At 45.1% G+C, this 20039-nt stretch overlaps 1 protein-coding gene across 5 annotated transcripts in view; it reads left to right on the top strand.

Moving 5' to 3' along the window:
• The window catches only part of LOC115155569 (armadillo repeat-containing protein 8), a 23241-nt gene extending 3202 nt beyond the window's left edge, over positions 1-20039 (top strand). Inside the window, exons 2-23 of one of the 5 annotated variants that reach the window (XM_029702285.1) lie at positions 135-211; positions 1129-1200; positions 1316-1412; positions 1497-1686; positions 4981-5078; positions 5191-5283; positions 5377-5457; positions 5606-5681; positions 5951-6041; positions 6196-6256; positions 6747-6947; positions 7109-7204; positions 7307-7389; positions 11093-11174; positions 11303-11389; positions 14425-14517; positions 14773-14922; positions 15000-15095; positions 15692-15787; positions 18589-18682; positions 18995-19088; positions 19160-20039. In XM_029702285.1, the coding sequence (XP_029558145.1) occupies positions 135-211; positions 1129-1200; positions 1316-1412; positions 1497-1686; positions 4981-5078; positions 5191-5283; positions 5377-5457; positions 5606-5681; positions 5951-6041; positions 6196-6256; positions 6747-6947; positions 7109-7204; positions 7307-7389; positions 11093-11174; positions 11303-11389; positions 14425-14517; positions 14773-14922; positions 15000-15095; positions 15692-15787; positions 18589-18682; positions 18995-19088; positions 19160-19193 (2142 nt within the window). In that variant the 3' untranslated portion in view covers positions 19194-20039. The other 4 variants (XM_029702284.1, XM_029702287.1, XR_003868103.1 and 1 more) reach the window with 4 other exon arrangements.

The raw sequence follows: 20039 nt of genomic DNA, 5'->3' as shown, positions 1-20039 counted from the left end.
GGTTTTTCTGAGATGGCTTATCTGTCTGGCCCAGACCAGTCCTGACTGCTGAGTGTGTGTATGGTTGGTGTCAGCGGTGGGATGAGGAGGGAGGCCAGCGCTGACTCACTGTTCTCGCTTGTGTCACCATGCAGGAGGTCACGGCCACCAGCCGCCATTATGTTGACCGGCTGTTCCATCCCGATCCACAGAAAGTGCTGCAGGGAGTCATGTAAGTACATTATAATTTACATTACCTTGTGTTGTATTAGCCTATGTCTTACTATAGGAACATTTTATATTTGTCCTGTCACTGTCCCTCTTTGTTTGCATCCCAAATGGCACCCTTTCCTCTACTTAGTGCACTACTTTTGACCAGAGCCTTATGGGAAATAGGGTGCCATTTGGGACATAGCCTCTGTGTCTGTCCTTGTGCAAGTCTGAATGCCCATTGAGCAGGTAGCTCTTGGTGCTCTGGAGGGAGCTGTCTGTCAGTGATTGGTTGTTTGAGTGCAATGTGAGCATGCCCAGTGTGAGCTCAGTGAGAGCTGCTGAGACCACTTTGTTTACATGTGGCTGTATGACCTGTGTGTGTGATCAGTCATTCTGCTTCATCTTTATTTTTCCCCCGAGGCCCAGCTCTGGTTACGGTTTTAGGCAGCTAGCCGCATCGCTACCTGACTGGTGCAGCCCTTAGCCATGGTATAAACCCTGAGCCTGTATACCATGGCCCTTAGCCATGGTATACAGGCCATCTACCACAAATCCTGAGGTGCCTTATTGCTATTATAAACTGGTTACCAACATAATTAGGGCAGTAAAAATTGTCTGTTTTGTCATACCCATGGTATCCGGTCTGATATGCCACAGCATTCATCCAATCAGCTTTCAGGGCTCAAACTACACAGTTTCTAATCAGTATTCTATCCTCTCAAAGCAATACGTTAACAAATTTGAACATCACTGATGTTTCTCAGCTGAGCCTGTAGACGTTAGCCCTAGTTTTTAGACTTGTTTAGCGCTGGTGATATATGAATTATACTGAGGATGAACTCTGACAAGTGTCGTTATTGTGGCTGTTAATAACATGCTGAGGGAGCTCCACACGTGTGTGTGTGTGTGTGTGTGTGTGTGTGTGTGTGTTCACAGTGACATGAAGAATGCTGTCATCGGAAACAACAAACAGAAAGCCAACCTGATTGTCCTGGGAGCTGTGCCCAGGTATCTCTCGCTTTCCCTCTTACCTTCTTTCTCCTCTCTCACCTCCCCTCTTTTCCCGCTTTCCCTGTCTTCTTTTTTTTCACTCTCACGGAGTCTGTCCCTCCTTCCCCCCCAGGTTACTGTACCTGCTCCAGCAGGGCTCATCCAGCTCTGAGCTGAGGACAGAGGGTGCGGCGGTGCTGGGCTCAGAGTTGAGGACAGAGGGTGCGGTGGTGCTGAGGACAGAGGGTGCGGTGGTGCTGAGGACAGAGGGTGCGGTGGTGCTGGGCTCAGAGCTGAGGACAGAGGGTGCGGTGGTGCTGAGGACAGAGGGTGCGGTGGTGCTGAGGACAGAGGGTGCGGTGGTGCTGGGCTCAGAGCTGAGGACAGAGGGTGCGGTGGTGCTGAGGACAGAGTGTGCGGTGGTGCTGGGCAGTCTGGCCATGGGCACCGAGAATAACATCAAGTCCCTGGTGGACTGTCACATCATCCCTGCTCTGCTGCAAGGTACACACACACACACACACACACACACACACTGCAAACAATAGGGAAACAACGAACAGATAATGGCGCCGGAGGAGATGGCTGTGGTTTTACGGTCTCCTAGCCAATTGTGGTATTGAGTGTGTTTTTTCGCGTTATTTGTAACTTATTTTGTTCATAATGTTTCTGCCACCGTCTCGTATGACTGAAACGAGCTTCTAGATATCAGGCCAGCGATTACTCACCCCGTACTGGAAGAATATCTTTTTTCTTTAAAGAGTCGCAGGCCATTCGCAGGAGAAAGAAACAGGGATATTGGGGACGTAGGTCGGGGTGCCTTGTAAGGATCCGACGGCGAGTGGGTAATCTGCCTTTACCATCGGTCCTATTAGCCAACGTACAATCATTGAATAACAAAATAGACGAACTACGAGCACGTATATCCTACCAACGGGACATTAAAAACTGTAATATCTTATGTTTCACCGAGTCGTGGCTGAACGACGACATGAATAACATACAGCTGGCGGGTTACACACTGTATCGGCAGGATAGAACAGCAGCCTTCTGTAAGACAAGGGGTGGCGGTCTGTGTATATTTGTAAACAACAGCTGGTGCACAAAATCTAATAGTAAGGAAGTCTCTAGGTTTTGCTTGCCTGAGGTAGAGTATCTCATGATAAGCTGTAGACCACCCACTCTTTACCAAAATAGTTTTCATCTATAAACTTCGTAGCTGTCTATTGACCACCACAAACCGATGCTGACACTAAGACCGCACTCAACGAGCTGTATACAGCCATAGGCATACAGGAAAACGCTCATCCTGAGGCGCCGCTCCTAGTGGCCGGGGACTTTAATACAGGGAAACTTAAATCTATTTTACCTCATTTCTACCAGCATTTTAAATGTGCAACCAGATGGCAAAAAAACTCTAGACCACCTTTCCTCCACACACAGAGATGTGTACAAAGCTCTCCCTCACCCTCCATTTGGCAAATCTGACCATAATTCTATCCTCCTGATTTCTACTTACATGCAAAAACTCAAGCAGGAAGTACCAGTGACTCAGTCAATAAAGAAGTGGTCAGATGACACAGATGCTAAGCTACAGGACTGTTTTGCTAGCATAGACCGGAATATGTTCAGGGATTCTTCCGGCATTGAGGAGTACACCACATCAGTCGCTGGCTTCGTCAATAAGTGCATTGATGACGTCGCCCCCACAGTGACTGTACGTACATACCCCAACCAGAAGCCATGGATTACAGGCAACATCTGCACTGAGCTAAAGGGTAGAGCTGCCGCTTTCAAGGAGCGGGACTCTTAACCCGGAAGCTTATAAGAGATCCCGCTATGCCCTGCGACGAACCATCAAATAGAGAAAGCATCAATACAGGACTAAGATTGAATCGTACTACACCGGCTCCGACGCTTGTCGGATGTGGCAGGGCTTACAAACTATTACAGGCTACAAAGGTGTTAGCAATTGATGTTATTCTTCAATAACACAAACTCCAAAGCAAATCGGGGAGAAAAATAGGTTTATTTGAAAAGGACAAATCAAGATGTTATGCTGGGAGGTAGATGTTCAGTCTCCCATTTATAACCCCCCACACTAGTCTGTGGTTAACTAATGAGAAGTCCTTGTAGTACCATATGGCCAAATAACAAGTATCCTGCTCCCGACTCAATGTACGGAATGTAGAGCACGTAGCTCTGAGTTCAGGAGTGACATTCCACAGATTTTAAACAGCTGTTGAACTGAAACCCAACTCCTATTTACATTGACAATTCCCTATTGACCATTAGTACTATATTTAGTTTAGTACTCTTGTCCTCTCATCCTCTGCGTTGTGTATTTATCTTCAAAATATTCTCGTAAAGGGAAGCACAGGCGCGAGCTGCCCAGTGACACGAGCCTACCAGACGAGCTAAATTACTTCTATGCTCGCATCGAGGTAAACAACACTGAAGCATGCATGAGAGCATCAGCACTTCCGGAAGACTGTGTGATCACGCTCTCCGCAGCTGATGTGAGTAAGACCTTTAAACAGGTCAACATTCACAAGGCCGCAGGGCCAGACGGATTACCAGGATGTGTACTCCAAGCATGCGCTGACCAACTGGCAAGTGTCTTCACTGACATTTACAACCTCTCCCTGACTGAGTCTGTAATACCTACATATTTCAAGCAGACCACCATAGTCTCTGTGCCCAATTATACTAAGGTAACCTGCCTAAATGACAACCGACCTGTAGCACTCACATCTGTAGCCATGATGTGCTTTGAAAGACTGGTCATGGCTCACATCAACACCATCATCCCAGAAACCCTAGACCCACAGTGTGGTGCCAGGACAACAGCCTCTCCCTCAACGTGATCAAGACTAAGGAGATGATTGTGGACTACAGGAAAAGGAGAACCGAGCACGCCCCCATTCTCATCGACGGGGCTGTAATGGAGCATGTTGAGAGCTTCAAGTTCCTTGGAGTCTACATCACCAGCAAACTATCATGGTCCAAGCACACCAAGACAGTCGTGAAAAGGGCACGACAAAGCCTATTCCCCCTCAGGAGACTGAAAAGATTTGTCATGGGTCCTCAGATCCTCAAAAAGTTCTACAGCTGCGCCATCAAGAGCATCCTGACTGGTTGCATCACTGCCTGGTACGGCAACTGCTCGGCCTCCGACTGCAAGGCACTACAGAGAGTAGTGCGTACGGCCCAATACATCACTGGGGCCAAGCTTCCTGCTATCCAGGACCTCTATACCAGGCGGTGTCAGAAGGCTTTAAAAATTGTCAGACTCCAGCCATCCTAGTCGTAGACTGTTCTCTCTGCTACCGCACGGCAAGCGGTACCGGAGCTGCAAGTTTAGGTCCCAACGGCTAATTAACAGCTTCTACCCACAAGCCATAGACTTCTGAACAGCTAATCAAATGGCTACCCAGACTATTTGCATTGTCCCCCCTCCCTCTTTTACGCTGCTGCTACTCTGTTTATTGTCTATGCATTATCACTTTAACTCTACCTACATGTACATATTACCTCAACTAACCGGTGCCCCCGCATGTTGACTCTGTACTGGTACCCACTGTATATAGCCTCGCTACTGTTATTTTACTGCTGCTCTTCAATTACTTAAACCATTTTTTTGCTTAACACTTATTTTTCTTAACTGCATTGTTAGTTAGGGGCTTGTAAGTAAGCATTTCACTGTAAGGCCTACACCTGTTGTATTCGGCGCATGTGACTAATAAAATGTGATTTGATTTGAAGTATCAGTGACTTATGCTCTCTGTGTATATGCAGGTCTCGTATGTCCAGACCTGATCTTCATCGAGGCTTGTCTACGCTGCCTCAGGACAGTCTTCATCAGTCCAGTCACCCCAGTGCAGCTGCTCTACACTGTAAGTCTTAGTCACTTGTTCTCTGATACACATCCATAGGTGTGTAAGATAATATTACAACATGCTGTCTCATCTGAGCCGTGTGGACAGTAACAGTGTCTGTCTCCTTCAGGACCCCACTGTGATTCCCCACTTGATGTCCCTAATGAGTCGGTCTCCGCGGACGCAGGACTACATCACCCAGGTCTTCTCCCACTGCTGCCAGGTCAGTACAGCAGTACACATTTAAAACAGTATAGTAGAAGACATGTTCATTAGTCTGTCTGAGGAATGACTCGGTTATGTGTGTGTTGTGTAGAGTCCAGAGCATCAGACGGTTCTGTTTAACCACGGGGCCATCCAGAACATTGCTCCCATGCTCATCTCTCCCTCCTATAAGGTACTGTTTGAAACTATTACTCACCCATTGTCTCAGTTCAACCATCTCTCACCCTTAGATGTATTAACATGTCTTACCCTCTCTCTCTCCCTCTCTCCCCCCTCTCATCTCACTACCTCTCTTTCTTTGGTTCTCTCATCCCATACAGGTACGTATGCAGGCGTTAAAATGCTTCTCAGTCCTGGCCTATGAGAACACTCAGGTCTCCATGACATTGGTGAATGGTAAGATTACTTTTTCCTTTTATTTCTCTCTCCCTGCCTCCCTCGCTCTGACTTTTTTCTCCCTCTCTCTCTCTCTCGCTCTTTCGTTCTTGCCTGCTCTGAGACCTAACTGGGACAGCTTCCAGTTGTGTTGTTTACTCTGTGTCAGAGGTGTTCTGTTATTGCCATTCCGTTGTTATTGTCATGGTAGCAGACATGTTGTCAGATGGTGATATAGTATTATGATGCTACTATACAAATCTATGTTCTCCTCTCTGTTCTGTTCTCAGTGCTGGTTGATGGGGATGTGCTCTATCAGGTATTTGTCAGAATGATGCAAAGGGATCGGCCCATTGAAATGCAGCTCACAGCAGCCAAGTGGTGAGTGTTTCACTTGACTATTAAACTAAGTGTGCTGCGATTGACCATGTCGACGTAGGTGCTAGTAGGTGTGAATCTGTGGGCTGAAGTTAAGTTTCAAGTGTTTTCCTTGCTAAAGGTTTCATCTCTCTCCCTCTCTTTCTGTCCCCCCCAGTCTAACATACATGTGTCGAGCGGGAGCCATCAGAACAGATGACAGGTGCATTGTTTTAAAGGTCATTATACTATTTTGCTTGTACCATTGTGCCCTCATCTAACGACTCTAATACTGATATGTGTGTTGAGTCTATGCTGCCTATTGTGTGTATAGTCTGCCCTGCCTGTGTGTGTGTGTGTGTGTGTGTGTGTGTGTGTGTGTGTGTGTGTGTGTGTGTGTGTGTGTGTGTGTGTGTGTGTGTGTGTGTCTGTGTGTGGACATTTATTGGGATGGATCTTGTCCTGGAGGCAGAGCGGTTTCCACTAGATGGGCCAGAATGCAAAGTCAAAATTGTCTATAGCGTAAAGCATTTATGGATACAAAACGTAGCTTTAATTTAAGTTTAGGGTTTGGCACAAGATTAGCAGTGTGGTTAGGGTTAAAATCAGATTTTCTGACTTAGTGGCTGTGCCAGCTAGTGACCACCCTGCAGAGCTGCCTCCAGAACATAAGTCATCCCAACGAGTGCCAACCTGTATGTAGAACTCTGATTCCATCCCTGTCTGTAGACCCTGCCGTGCCTGGTGAGGATGTGCAGTAAGGAGAGGTTGTTGGAGGAGCGTGTGGAGGGGGCAGAGACCCTGGCCTACCTGATGGAGCCTGATGTGGAGCTGCAGAGGATCGCCAGTGTAACAGACCACCTAGTGGCCATGCTGGCTGACTACTTCAAATACCCCAGCTCTGTCAGCGCCATCACTGACATCAAGAGGGTGAGACACTGGACTATAGTCATTCAACCTAGCCAGGCAGTCTTACAAGGCAGAGAAAACACTGGAACTGTGGTGAGAAAAGAACACCACAGTCCTTCATTTAGACAAAAATCTCTTTTACCTAAAAAAAAATGTTTATTTCCTTTTTTATTTTTCTGTAGTTGGATCACGACCTGAAGCACGCACATGAGCTGAGGCAAGCTGCCTTTAAACTGTATGCCTCACTGGGCTCCAACGATGAAGACATCCGCAAGAAGGTGACTTCAACAGGACACACACACACACACACCCCTACCCAGCCACTTTTAGAAGTGTGTGTGTGTCCTCGTAACCCCCCGCTCCTGTCTCTCCCTCCTCAGATCACAGAGACCGAGAACATGATGGACAGGATAGTGAGCGGCCTGTCAGAATCCAGCATCAAGGTGCGGCTAGCAGCCGTCAGGTGCGGATAACACATAACATCTCTACTTCTCTGCTCTCCACTGAGTGTCCTGTCACATTCTGTTCTTCTATTTTATATATATATACACCACCATTCAAAAGTTTGGGGTCACTTAGAAATGTCCTTGTTTCTGAAAGAAAAGCACACTTAAAAAATAAGAATAATTAAATAATAATGAAAATAACATCAAGTTGATCAGAAATACAGTGTAGACATTGTTAATGTTGTAAATTACTATTGTAGCTGGAAATGGCAGATTTTTTAAATGGAATACATACATAGGCGTACAGAGATCCATTATCAGCAACCATCAAATCAAAGTTTATTTGTCACGTGTGCCGAATACAACAGGTGTAGACCTTACAGTGAAATGCTTACTTACAGGCTCTAACCAATAGTGCAAAAAAGGTATTAGGTGAACAATAGGTAGGTAAAGAAATAAAACAACAGTAAAAATACAGGCTATATACAGTAGAGAGGCTATAAAAGTAGCGAGGCTACATACAGACACCGGTTAGTCAGGCTGATTGAGGTAGTATGTACATGTAGATATGGTTAAAGTGACTATGCATATATGATGAACAGAGAGTGGCAGTAGCATAAAAGGGGGGTTGGGGGGTGGTGGGTGGGACACAATGCAGACAGCCCGGTTAGCCAATGTGCAGGAGCACTGGTTGGTCGGCCCAATTGAGGTAGTATGTACATGAATGTATAGTTAAAGTGACTATGCATATATGATAAACAGAGAGTAGCAGCAGCGTAGAAGAGGGGTTGGGGGGGAGGGGCACACAATGCAAATAGTCTGGGTAGCCATTTGATTACCTGTTCAGGAGTCTTATGGCTTGGGGGTAAAAACTGTTGAGAAGCCTTTTTGTCCTAGACTTGGCACTCCGGTACCACTTGCCATGCGATAGTAGAGAGAACAGTCTATGACTGGGTTGGCTGGGGTCTTTGACCATTTTTAGGGCCTTCCTCTGACACCGCCTGGTGTAGAGGTCCTGGATGGCAGGCAGCTTAGCCCCAGTGATGTACTGGGCCGTACACACTACCCTCTGTAGTGCCTTGTGGTCGGAGGCCGAGCGATTGCCGTACCAGGCAGTGATGCAACCAGTCAGGATGCTCTCAATGTTGCAGCTGTAGAACCTTTTGAGGATCTCAGGACCCGTGCAAAATCTTTTTAGTTTCCTGAGGGGGAATAGGTTTTGTCGTGCCCTCTTCACGACTGTCTTGGTGTGTTTGGACCATTCTAGTTTGTTGTTGATATGGACACCAAGGAACTTGAAGCTTTCAACCCGCTCCACTACAGCCCTGTCGATGAGAATGGGGGCGTGCTCGGTCCTCCTTTTCCTGTAGTCCACAATCATCTCCTTTGTCTTGGTTACATTGAGGGATAGGTTGTTATTCTGGCACCACCCGGCCAGATCTCTGACCTCCTCCCTATAGGCTGTCTCGTCGTTGTCGGTGATCAGGCCTGCCACTGTTGTCATCTGCAAACTTAATGATGGTGTTGGAGTCGTGCCTGGCCATGCAGTCGTGGGTGAACAGGGAATACAGGAGGGGACTGAGCACGCACCCCTGGGGAGCTCCAGTGTTGAGGATCAGCGTGGCAGATGTGTTGCTACCTACCCTCACCACCTGGGGGCGGCCCGTCAGGAAGTCCAGGATCCAGTTGCAGAGGGAGGTGTTTAGTGTTTAGTCCCATCCTTAGCTTAGTGATGAGCTTTGAGGGTACTATGGTGTTGAACGCTGAGCTGTAGTCAATGAATCGTTACTCCATGATTCCATATGTATAATTTTGATGTCTTCTATTATTCTACAAAGTAGAAAATAGTAAAAATAAAGAAAAACCCTTGAATGAGTAGGTGTGTCCAAACTTTTGACGTGTGTGTGTGTTTATATATAATATTTTTATTTACATTTTTACATTACATTTTAGTCATTTAGCAGATGCTCTTATCCAGAGCGACTTACAGTAGTGAATGCATACATTTCATACATTTCTTTCCGTACTGGTCCCCCGTGGGAATCGAACCCACAACCCTGGCCTTGCAAACACCATGCTCTACCAACTGAGCCACACTGGACCATTCTAACTATATAATTGTATTTTTTTCAGGTAAACATCATAAACAAATAGTACATATATCTGAATTTCTAAATGTAACAAACATATAATAACCAACAAACACCAAAACAATGACAGTAAACAAAAACATACATCAGCAATAAGATTTATTCATTCTTTCAGTTCTCTGCGCTTAATGTTTCATTACCTCTAGACAGTGTTTCATTCATTATCCCTACCAGTGTTTCATTCATTACCCCTAAATGTGTTTCATGCATTACCCCTACCTGTGTTTCATGCATTACCCCTACATGTTTCATTACCCCAACCGTGTTTCATTCATATTCCCTACCCGTGTTTCATTCATTACCCCTACCCGTGTTTCATTCATTACCCATACCCGTGTTTCATTCATTACCCCTGCCCGTGTTTCATTCATTACCCCTGCCCGTGTTTTATTCATTAACCCTACCCGTGTTTCATTCATTACCCCTGCCCGTGTTTCATTCATTAATCCTACCCGTGTTTCATTCATTATCCCAACCTTTGTTTCAATCCCCCTACCCATGTTTCATTAACCCTACCCGTGTTTCATTCATTCCCCCTACCCGTGTTTCATTCATTTCCCCTACCCGTGTTTCATTCATTCCCCCTACCCGTGTTTCATTCATTCCCCCTACCCGTGTTTCATTCATTATCCCTACCCGTGTTTCATTCATTCCCCCTACCCGTGTTTCATTCATTACCCCTACTCGTGTTTCATTCATTTCCCCTACCCGTGTTTCATTCATTTCCCCTACCCGTGTTTCATTCATTACCCCTACCCGGGTTTCATTCATTACCCCTACCCGGGTTTCATTCATTCCCCCTACCCGTGTTTCATTCATTACCCTACCCGTGTTTCATTCATTACCCCTACCCGTGTTTCATTCATTACCCCTGCCCGTGTTTCATTCATTACCCCTACCTGTGTTTCATTACCCCTACCTGTGTTTCATTACCCCTACCCGTGTTTCATTACCCCTACCTGTGTTTCATTACCCCTACCTGTGTTTCATTACCCCTACCTGTGTTTCATTACCCCTACCTGTGTTTCATTACCCCTACCTGTGTTTCATTACCCCTACCTGTGTTTCATTACCCCTACCTGTGTTTCATTACCCCTACCTGTGTTTCATTACCCCTACCTGTGTTTCATTACCCCTACCTGTGTTTCATTACCCCTACCCGTGTTTCATTACCCCTACCTGTGTTTCATTACCCCTACCCGTGTTTCATTACCCCTACCCGTGTTTCATTACCCCTACCCGTGTTTCGTTACCCCTACCTGTGTTTCATTACCCCTACCTGTGTTTCATTACCCCAACCCATTTTTATTTTCCTTTCATGCCTTTATTAATTTGACTGTCACAAAATGTGTGGTTGTAGTGTGTAAAATACAAAATACCCCTAACGTAGTATAGAGGCCCTACCACTATAAAACCAAATAACTATTTCGTACAAGGAAGCGTCCAGGGTCCAGTTGACCCATAGAGTCATAGAATTTGTATATTGAAACTGTTTCCATCTTAGCCTATGAAGATCTCCTTGTACCTAAGATATCTATCTGACTCTTCCTCTGTCTCGCTCTGTGTCCAGGTGTCTTCACAGTCTGTCCCGGTCAGTCCAGCAGTTGAGGACTAGTTTTCATGATCACGCAGTATGGAAACCCCTTATGAAGGTCTGTACTCTAGTATTACCCTCTACATCTCTTTATAGTCTCATCATGTTTGTGTAAGCTGCAAAGGACATGTCCAATATGTGGGGCTATTATTAAGACTGAATGTTCTCTTGTCTCTGTTTGTGTAGTTGTTACAGAACGCTCCAGACGAGGTGCTGGTCATGGGCTCTTCTACACTATGCAACCTGCTGCTGGAGTTCTCCCCCAGCAAAGAGGTAAGACTGGCAGCAATACAACACTACTACTGTTACCTAGTGGTAGGCAGCAATACAACACTACTACTGTTACCTAGTGGTAGGCAGCAATACAACACTACTACTGTTACCTAGTGGTAGGCAGCAATACAACACTACTACTGTTACCTAGTGGTAGGCAGCAATACAACGCTACTACTGTTACCTAGTGGCAGGCAGCAATACAACACTACTACTGTTACCTAGTGGTAGGCAGCAATACAACACTACTACTGTTACCTAGTGGTAGGCAGCAATACAACACTACTACTGTTACCTAGTGGTAGGCAGCAATACAACACTACTACTGTTACCTAGGCAGCAATACAACACTACTACTGTTACCGAGGCAGCAATACAACACTACTACTGTTACCGAGGCAGCAATACAACACTACTACTGTTGCCTAGTGGTAGGCAGCAATACAACACTACTACTGTTACCTAGTGGTAGGCAGCAATACAACACTACTACTGTTACCAAGTGGTAGACAGCAATACAACACTACTACTGTTACCTAGTGGTAGGCAGCAATACAACACTACTACTGTTACCTAGTGGCAGGCAGCAATACAACACTACTACTGTTACCTAGTGGCAGGCAGCAATACAACACTACTACTGTTACCTAGTGGCAGGCAGCAATACAACACTACTACTGTTACCTAGGCAGCAATACAACACTACTACTGTTACCGAGGCAGCAATACAACACTACTACTGTTACCTAGTGGTAGGCAGCAATACAACACTACTACTGTTACCTAGTGGTAGGCAGCAATACAACACTACTACTGTTACCTAGTGGTAGGCAGCAATACAACACTACTACTGTTACCTAGTGGTAGGCAGCAATACAACACTACTACTGTTACCGAGGCAGCAATACAACACTACTACTGTTACCTAGTGGTAGACAGCAATACAACACTACTACTGTTACCTAGTGGCAGGCAGCAATACAACACTACTACTGTTACCTAGTGGTAGGCAGCAATACAACACTACTACTGTTACCTAGTGGTAGGCAGCAATACAACACTACTACTGTTACCTAGTGGTAGGCAGCAATACAACACTACTACTGTTACCTAGTGGCAGGCAGCAATACAACACTACTACTGTTACCTAGTGGTAGGCAGCAATACAACACTACTACTGTTACCTAGTGGTAGGCAGCAATACAACACTACTACTGTTACCTAGTGGCAGGCAGCAATACAACACTACTACTGTTACCTAGTGGCAGGCAGCAATACAACACTACTACTGTTACCTAGTGGTAGGCAGCAATACAACACTACTACTGTTACCGAGGCAGCAATACAACACTACTACTGTTACCTAGTGGTAGGCAGCAATACAACACTACTACTGTTACCTAGTGGTAGGCAGCAATACAACACTACTACTGTTACCTAGTGGCAGGCAGCAATACAACACTACTACTGTTACCTAGTGGCAGGCAGCAATACAACGCTACTACTGTTACCTAGTGGCAGGCAGCAATACAACACTACTACTGTTACCTAGTGGTAGGCAGCAATACAACACTACTACTGTTACCTAGTGGTAGGCAGCAATACAACACTACTACTGTTACCTAGTGGCAGGCAGCAATACAACACTACTACTGTTACCTAGGCAGCAATACAACACTACTACTGTTACCTAGTGGTAGACAGCAATACAACACTACTACTGTTACCTAGGCAGCAATACAACACTACTACTGTTACCTAGTGGCAGGCAGCAATACAACACTACTACTGTTACCTAGTGGTAGGCAGCAATACAACACTACTACTGTTACCTAGTGGTAGGCAGCAATACAACACTACTACTGTTACCTAGTGGTAGACAGCAATACAACACTACTACTGTTACCTAGGCAGCAATACAACACTACTACTGTTACCTAGTGGCAGGCAGCAATACAACACTACTACTGTTACCTATTGGTAGGCAGCAATACAACACTACTACTGTTACCTAGTGGTAGACAGCAATACAACACTACTACTGTTACCTAGGCAGCAATACAACACTACTACTGTTACCTAGTGGCAGGCAGCAATACAACACTACTACTGTTACCTAGTGGTAGGCAGCAATACAACACTACTACTGTTACCTAGTGGCAGGCAGCAATACAACACTACTACTGTTACCTAGTGGCAGGCAGCAATACAACACTACTACTGTTACCTAGGCAGCAATACAACACTACTACTGTTGCCTGGTGGTAGGCAGCAATACAACACTACTACTGTTACCTAGTGGTAGGCAGCAATACAACACTACTACTGTTACCTAGTGGTAGGCAGCAATACAACACTACTACTGTTACCTAGTGGCAGGCAGCAATACAACACTACTACTGTTACCTAGGCAGCAATACAACACTACTACTGTTACCTAGGCAGCAATACAACACTACTACTGTTACCTAGGCAGCAATACAACACTACTACTGTTACCTAGTGGTAGACAGCAATACAACACTACTACTGTTACCTAGTGGCAGGCAGCAATACAACACTACTACTGTTACCTAGTGGTAGGCAGCAATACAACACTACTACTGTTACCTAGTGGTAGGCAGCAATACAACACTACTACTGTTACCTAGTGGCAGGCAGCAATACAACGCTACTACTGTTACCTAGTGGCAGGCAGCAATACAACACTACTACTGTTACCTAGTGGCAGGCAGCAATACAACACTACTACTGTTACCTAGTGGCAGGCAGCAATACAACGCTACTACTGTTACCTAGTGGCAGGCAGCAATACAACACTACTACTGTTACCTAGTGGTAGACAGCAATACAACACTACTACTGTTACCTAGACCGCTACATGATTGGTCGACAAACTCAACTCAGTAAAATTGTGATATGATTTATTTTTGCATGACTTTTTAGGACTAAATATTAGCTGTCAGGTTGTATATTTGTCGTTGACCAGTGCGAGAAAGTGTATGAAGGTGTGTGTGTTTTGTGTATGTCTGCAGCCTATCCTGGAGTCAGGGGTGATAGAGTTACTGTGCAGTCTGACCCAGAGTGACAATCCAGCCCTGAGGGTCAACGGCATTTGGGCTCTCATGGTGAGTCCCCACTTTACCCCCTCTCTTTCTTGCTCTGCTCTCCCACTTTACCTCTACAAAAGGCTGCATAACCAAACTTCCCAGGTTTCTTAGCAATCTTGGCTGGAGGATTCTCAGAATCAGTAGTGAATAAGCAGTGAGGGAACGCTTCAGCTGATAATCTTCCAACCAGAACTTTGGTGGTGTCTGTCATTTTGCAACCTTAGTTTAGAAGGTGTCTGTCTAACCTAAACCCTTTTTATTCTGTGTGTTTAGAACATGGCGTTCCAGGCGGAGCAGAAGGTGAAAGGGGAGATTGTGAGAGCTTTGGGGACAGAGCAGCTTTTCCGTCTGCTCTCTGACCCGGACACTAACGTCCTGATGAAGACCTTGGGCCTGCTACGGAACCTGCTCTCCACACGACCTGTAAGACAGACAGACAGACAGACAGACAGACACAGCTCTCCAAATTCCTTTAAAGACAAAAACTCTCTCTCTCTCAGCACATAGACCAGATCATGAGTTCCCATGGGAAGCAGATCATGCAGGCGGTCACTCTGATCCTGGAGGGGGAACACAGCATCGAGGTCAAGGAGCAGGTAGGACCCCCTCAACATCCTGTAGGACCCCCTCAACATCCTGTAGGACCCCCTCAACATACTGTAGGTCAAGGAGCAGGTAGGACCCCCTCAACATACTGTAGGTCAAGGAGCAGGTAGGACCCCCTCAACATACTGTAGGTCAAGGAGCAGGTAGGACCCCCTCAACATACTGTAGGTCAAGGAGCAGGTAGGACCCCCTCAACATCCTGTAGGACCCCCTCAACATACTGTAGGTCAAGGAGCAGGTAGGACCCCCTCAACATCCTGTAGGTCAAGGAGCAGGTAGGACCCCCTCAACATCCTGTAGGACCCCCTCAACATACTGTAGGTCAAGGAGCAGGTAGGACCCCCTCAACATCCTGGAGGTCAGAACACCAGTGTCACTGTGGTCGTGTTCCCCTGCTCAGACATTGCATGCATCAACCAATGATTGCGTGCCAAGTCATCGACTGTGCCGTTGGGCACCAGATTGCTGTAACATATGATGTGGTTAGCTGGTACGTAAAATACCAATCTAGGTGGTGTACGATCTGGCATGCGTCAGCCACGCCTGGGCAGGGAACCACGACCTTTAACGGCTCTCTGTATTTCAGACACTCTGCATCCTAGCCAACATTGCTGATGGCAACACAGCCAAGGAACTCATCATGACCAATGACGACATCCTCCAGAAAATCAAATATTACATGGTAGAGTCTCTTCCCTCCATGAGCTACTCTAGCAATACTTAATAGTAAAATATAGGTTTGTTCTCAAGTTCACTGAACTCTCTTTTGCCAACCTTGATATTTGCATGTATCCACGTGGGGTAATGTTTATTTAGAACAAGTCTCTCTTTACATACAGTACCAGTCAAACATTTGGACACGCCTACTCATTCAAGGGTTATTCTTGATCTTTACTATTTTCTACATTGTAGAATAATAGTGAAGACATCAAAACTATGAAATAACACATATGGAATCATGTAGTAACCAAAAAGTGTTAAACAAATCCAAATATATTTTAGATTTGAGATTCTTCAAAGTAGCCACCCTTTGCCTTGATGACAGCTTTGCACATTCTTGGTATTCTCTCACCCAGCGTCACCAGGAATGCTTTTCCAACGTCTTGAAGGAGTTCCCACATATGCTGAGCACTTGTTGGCTGCTTTTCCTTCACTCTGCGGTCCAACTCATCCCAAACCATCTCAATTGGGTTGAGGTCGGGTGATTGTGGAGGCCAGGTTATCTGATGCAGCACTCCATCACTCTTCTTCTTGGTGGTCAAATAGCCCTTACCCAGCCTGGAGGTGTTTTGGGTCATTGTTCTGTTGAAAAACAAATGATAGTACCATTAAGCGCAAACCAGATGGGATGGCGTATCGCTACAGAATGCTGTGGTAGCCATGCTGGTTTAGTGTGCCTTGAATTCTGAATAAATCAGTGTCACCAGCAAAGCACCATCACACCACCTCCATGCTTCACAGTGGGAACCACAGATCTGTTCACCTACTCTGCGTCTCACAAAGACACAGCGGTTGGAACCAAAAATCTCAAATTTGGACTCATCCTACCAAAGGACAGATTTCCACCGGTCTAATGTCCATTGCTTGTGTTTCTTGGCCCAAGCAAGTCTCTTCTTATTGGTGTCCTTTAGTAGTGGTTTCTTTGCAGCAATTCGACCATGAAGGCTTGATTTACGCAGTCTCCTCTGAACAGTTGATGTCTGTTACTTAACCTGATATGGCTTGATCCCGTTAGCGGGATCGATATGACGACAGCCAGTGAAAGTGCATGGCGGCAAATTCAAAACAACAAAAATCTCATAATTAAAATTTCTCAAACATACAAGTATTATACACCACTTTAAAGATAAGATTCTCCTTAATCTAACCACATTGTCCGATTTCAAAAAGGCTTTACGGCGAAAGCAAAACATTAGATTATGTCAGGACAGCACCAAAACAAGAAAAATCACACAGCCATTTTCCAAGCAAGCAGAGGCATCACAAAAAAATCAATTACTAACCTTTGATGATCTTCATCAGATGACACTCCCAGGACTCAATGTTACAAAATACATGTATGTTTTGTTCGATAAAGTTCATATTTATATCCATAAACCCCATTTTACATTGGCGCGTGATGTTCAGAAAATGTATACCCACCAAAACTTCCGGTGAATGAGCACATCAATTTACAAAAATACTCATCATAAACGTTGATAAACTTTACAACAGTTATTGAAAGAATTCTAGATATACTACTCCTTAATGCTACCGCTGTGTCAGATTTTAAAATAGCTTTTCGGCGAAAGCACATTTTTCAATATTCTGAGTACAGAGCTCAACCATCAAAGCAAGCTATACAGTTACTCGCCAAGTTCTGGAGTCTACAGAACTCAGAATTAGTATTATAAATATTCCCTTACCTTTGCTGATCTTGGTCGGAATGCACTACCAGGACTCCTACTTCCACAATAAATGTTCTTTTTGTTCGAAATACTCCATATTTATGTCCAAATACCTCCGTTTTGTTTGTGCATTCAGATCACTATCCAAAGGCATAACGCGCGTGCGTAAAATAAGAGACAAAAAGTCAAATAGTTCCATTACCGTTCGTAGAAACATGTCAAACAATGTTTACAATCAATCCTTAGGGTCTTTTTAACATAAAACGTCAATAATATTCCAACCGGACAATAACATATTCATTACAGAAGAAAAAGAATGAGCGGCGCGCCAAACGTGAACGTGCAGTAAACAACTCCCTGCTCCCAGGCAGTCTACTGATAAACTGAGCTCCTATTCTTTGCCCAGTAACAGGAGACGCATGAAATACATTTCTAAAGGCTGTTGACAGCCAATGGAAGCCTTAGGAAGTGCAAAATGACCCCACAGACACTGTAGTTTGAACAGGGATTAGATAGAACTACAAATCACTTCCTGGTTGGATTTTTTCTCAGGTTTTTGCCTGCCATATGAGTTCTGTTATACTCACAGACATCATTCAAACAGTTTTAGAAACTTCAGAGTGTTTTCTATCCAAATCTACTAATAATATGCATATCTTAGTTTCTGGGAGCGCGTAGGAGGCAGTTTACTCTGGGCACGTCAGTCATCCAAGCGACTCAATACTGCCACCATCCATAAGAAGTTAAACTCTGTGAAGCATTTATTTTGGCTGCAATCTGAGGTGCAGTTAACTCTAACTCTCATGAAGCTGGTTGAGAGAATGCCAAGAGTGTGCAAAGCTGTCATCAAGGCAAAGGGTGTCTACTTTGAAGAATCTAAAATATATTGTGATTTGTTTAACACTTTTTTGGTTACTACATGATTCCATATGTGTTATTTAATAATTTTGATGTCTTCACTATTCTACAATGTGGAAAATAATAAAAAATAAAGAAAAACCCTTGAATGAGTAGGTGTGTCAACTTGACTGGTACTGTATATGATTAACACATCTAAACCAAATACTGAGAACAGTTCTCTGTGGTGTCCTCTCAGGGTCACTCTAATGTGAAGCTCCAGCTGGCAGCAACATTCTGCATCTCCAACCTGATCTGGAATGAGGAGGACAGTGAGGCCGATGCCATGACAGGTTGTTACATGCTGGGGGGAACTGCCTGGGTGTTATCTAGGAAAGGGCTAGTGGTTTTTGTGGATGTAGTGGTAAAGATTGTGGATCAAGTTAATACAAATTTGAACCGCAGTGCAGATGAAGCACGGTCTGTAACATACACTAATGTATTTACGCTCCATTTCTTCCCTGGTTTTCATCTGTGATTCCACTCAACATTCCACAAGCTCCGTTGTTATGTATTGTTCAATGCTTTATTGTTGGACTTGGTCTCTGTCTCTGGCTCCAACATCATCCCCTCTAACCTTCCTACGTCGGTGTCTCTCTTCTCAGGCTGCCAGGAGCGTCAGGACAAGCTGAAGGAGTTGGGCTTTGTAGACATTCTGCACAAACTCACCCAGGCCTTAGACCCCAACCTCTGTGAAAGGTGTGACACACACACACGTGCGCGCTCATTATGTTGTAGGATAGTGTACTGACTCTCTCCGTCTCTCTCAGGGCGAAAACAGCGATGCAGCATTATCTGGCGTGACCCCACAGGAGCACTCTCAGATGTTGTTTGCCCCTAACAACACAACTAACAAACCAATCGCCTGCCAGGAGGAGACCTGCCAGGAGGAGACCTGCCTCCTTGCTGCCATTGTTTTGTTCTGATCTCCTTCACTTTAATCTTCAGTTTTTGTTTGTTTGCACAAAGACACCTTCCACCTCATCACCCCAATACTGACCCCATCCCAGCCAGAGACTTTAAGACAGGGTTGGATGGGGAAACGAGCGCTTGCTGCTCACCAACGCTTACTGGGGGTAGGTTTCATTTTTAAAATAGTTTTTTTTATGCAGAGGTGAAGTTTTTGTTTCTTGGACTTGATGTGAATGAAGAAAGGATTAGTAGCGTGCAGCCAGCCACCGCAGCACAACGCCACCTTGTGGCCAGGAGGCCTTGGTGCTTTTGGACTAGTTATGGAGATGGACAGAAAGACGGCGCAGAGAGCCGGACTAAAGGGTCTGACGGACTAAAGGGTCTGACGGACTAAAGGGTCTGACGGACTAAAGGGTCTGACTGACTAAAGGGTCTGACGGACTAAAGGGTCTGACGGACTAAAGGGTCTGACGGACCAAAGGGTCTGACGGACTAAAGGGTCTGACGGACTAAAGGGTCTGACTGAGAGGGCAGGGTTATGGGAGCATCGCTTCCTCTTGGTTTAATTTAGCTAATTATTCATTATTGATATTATTATTATTTGAATGGCTTTATGTCACGAGAGGACATGTTTGGGTAAAAAAAGACTGTTAATTTTGAAATGTGTGGTGGTTTCTTTTTTTGTGTGCGTAAATACCTCGTAAATATAAACATATAAATATATTTTTGGGATTCGTA

Source organism: Salmo trutta, chromosome 20 (genome assembly GCF_901001165.1).
Source record: "Salmo trutta chromosome 20, fSalTru1.1, whole genome shotgun sequence".
NCBI classification, from domain to species: Eukaryota; Metazoa; Chordata; class Actinopteri; order Salmoniformes; family Salmonidae; genus Salmo; species Salmo trutta.
The sequence above is the reverse complement of the archived record's forward strand: the minus strand, read 5'-3'. Positions and strand labels throughout refer to the sequence as shown.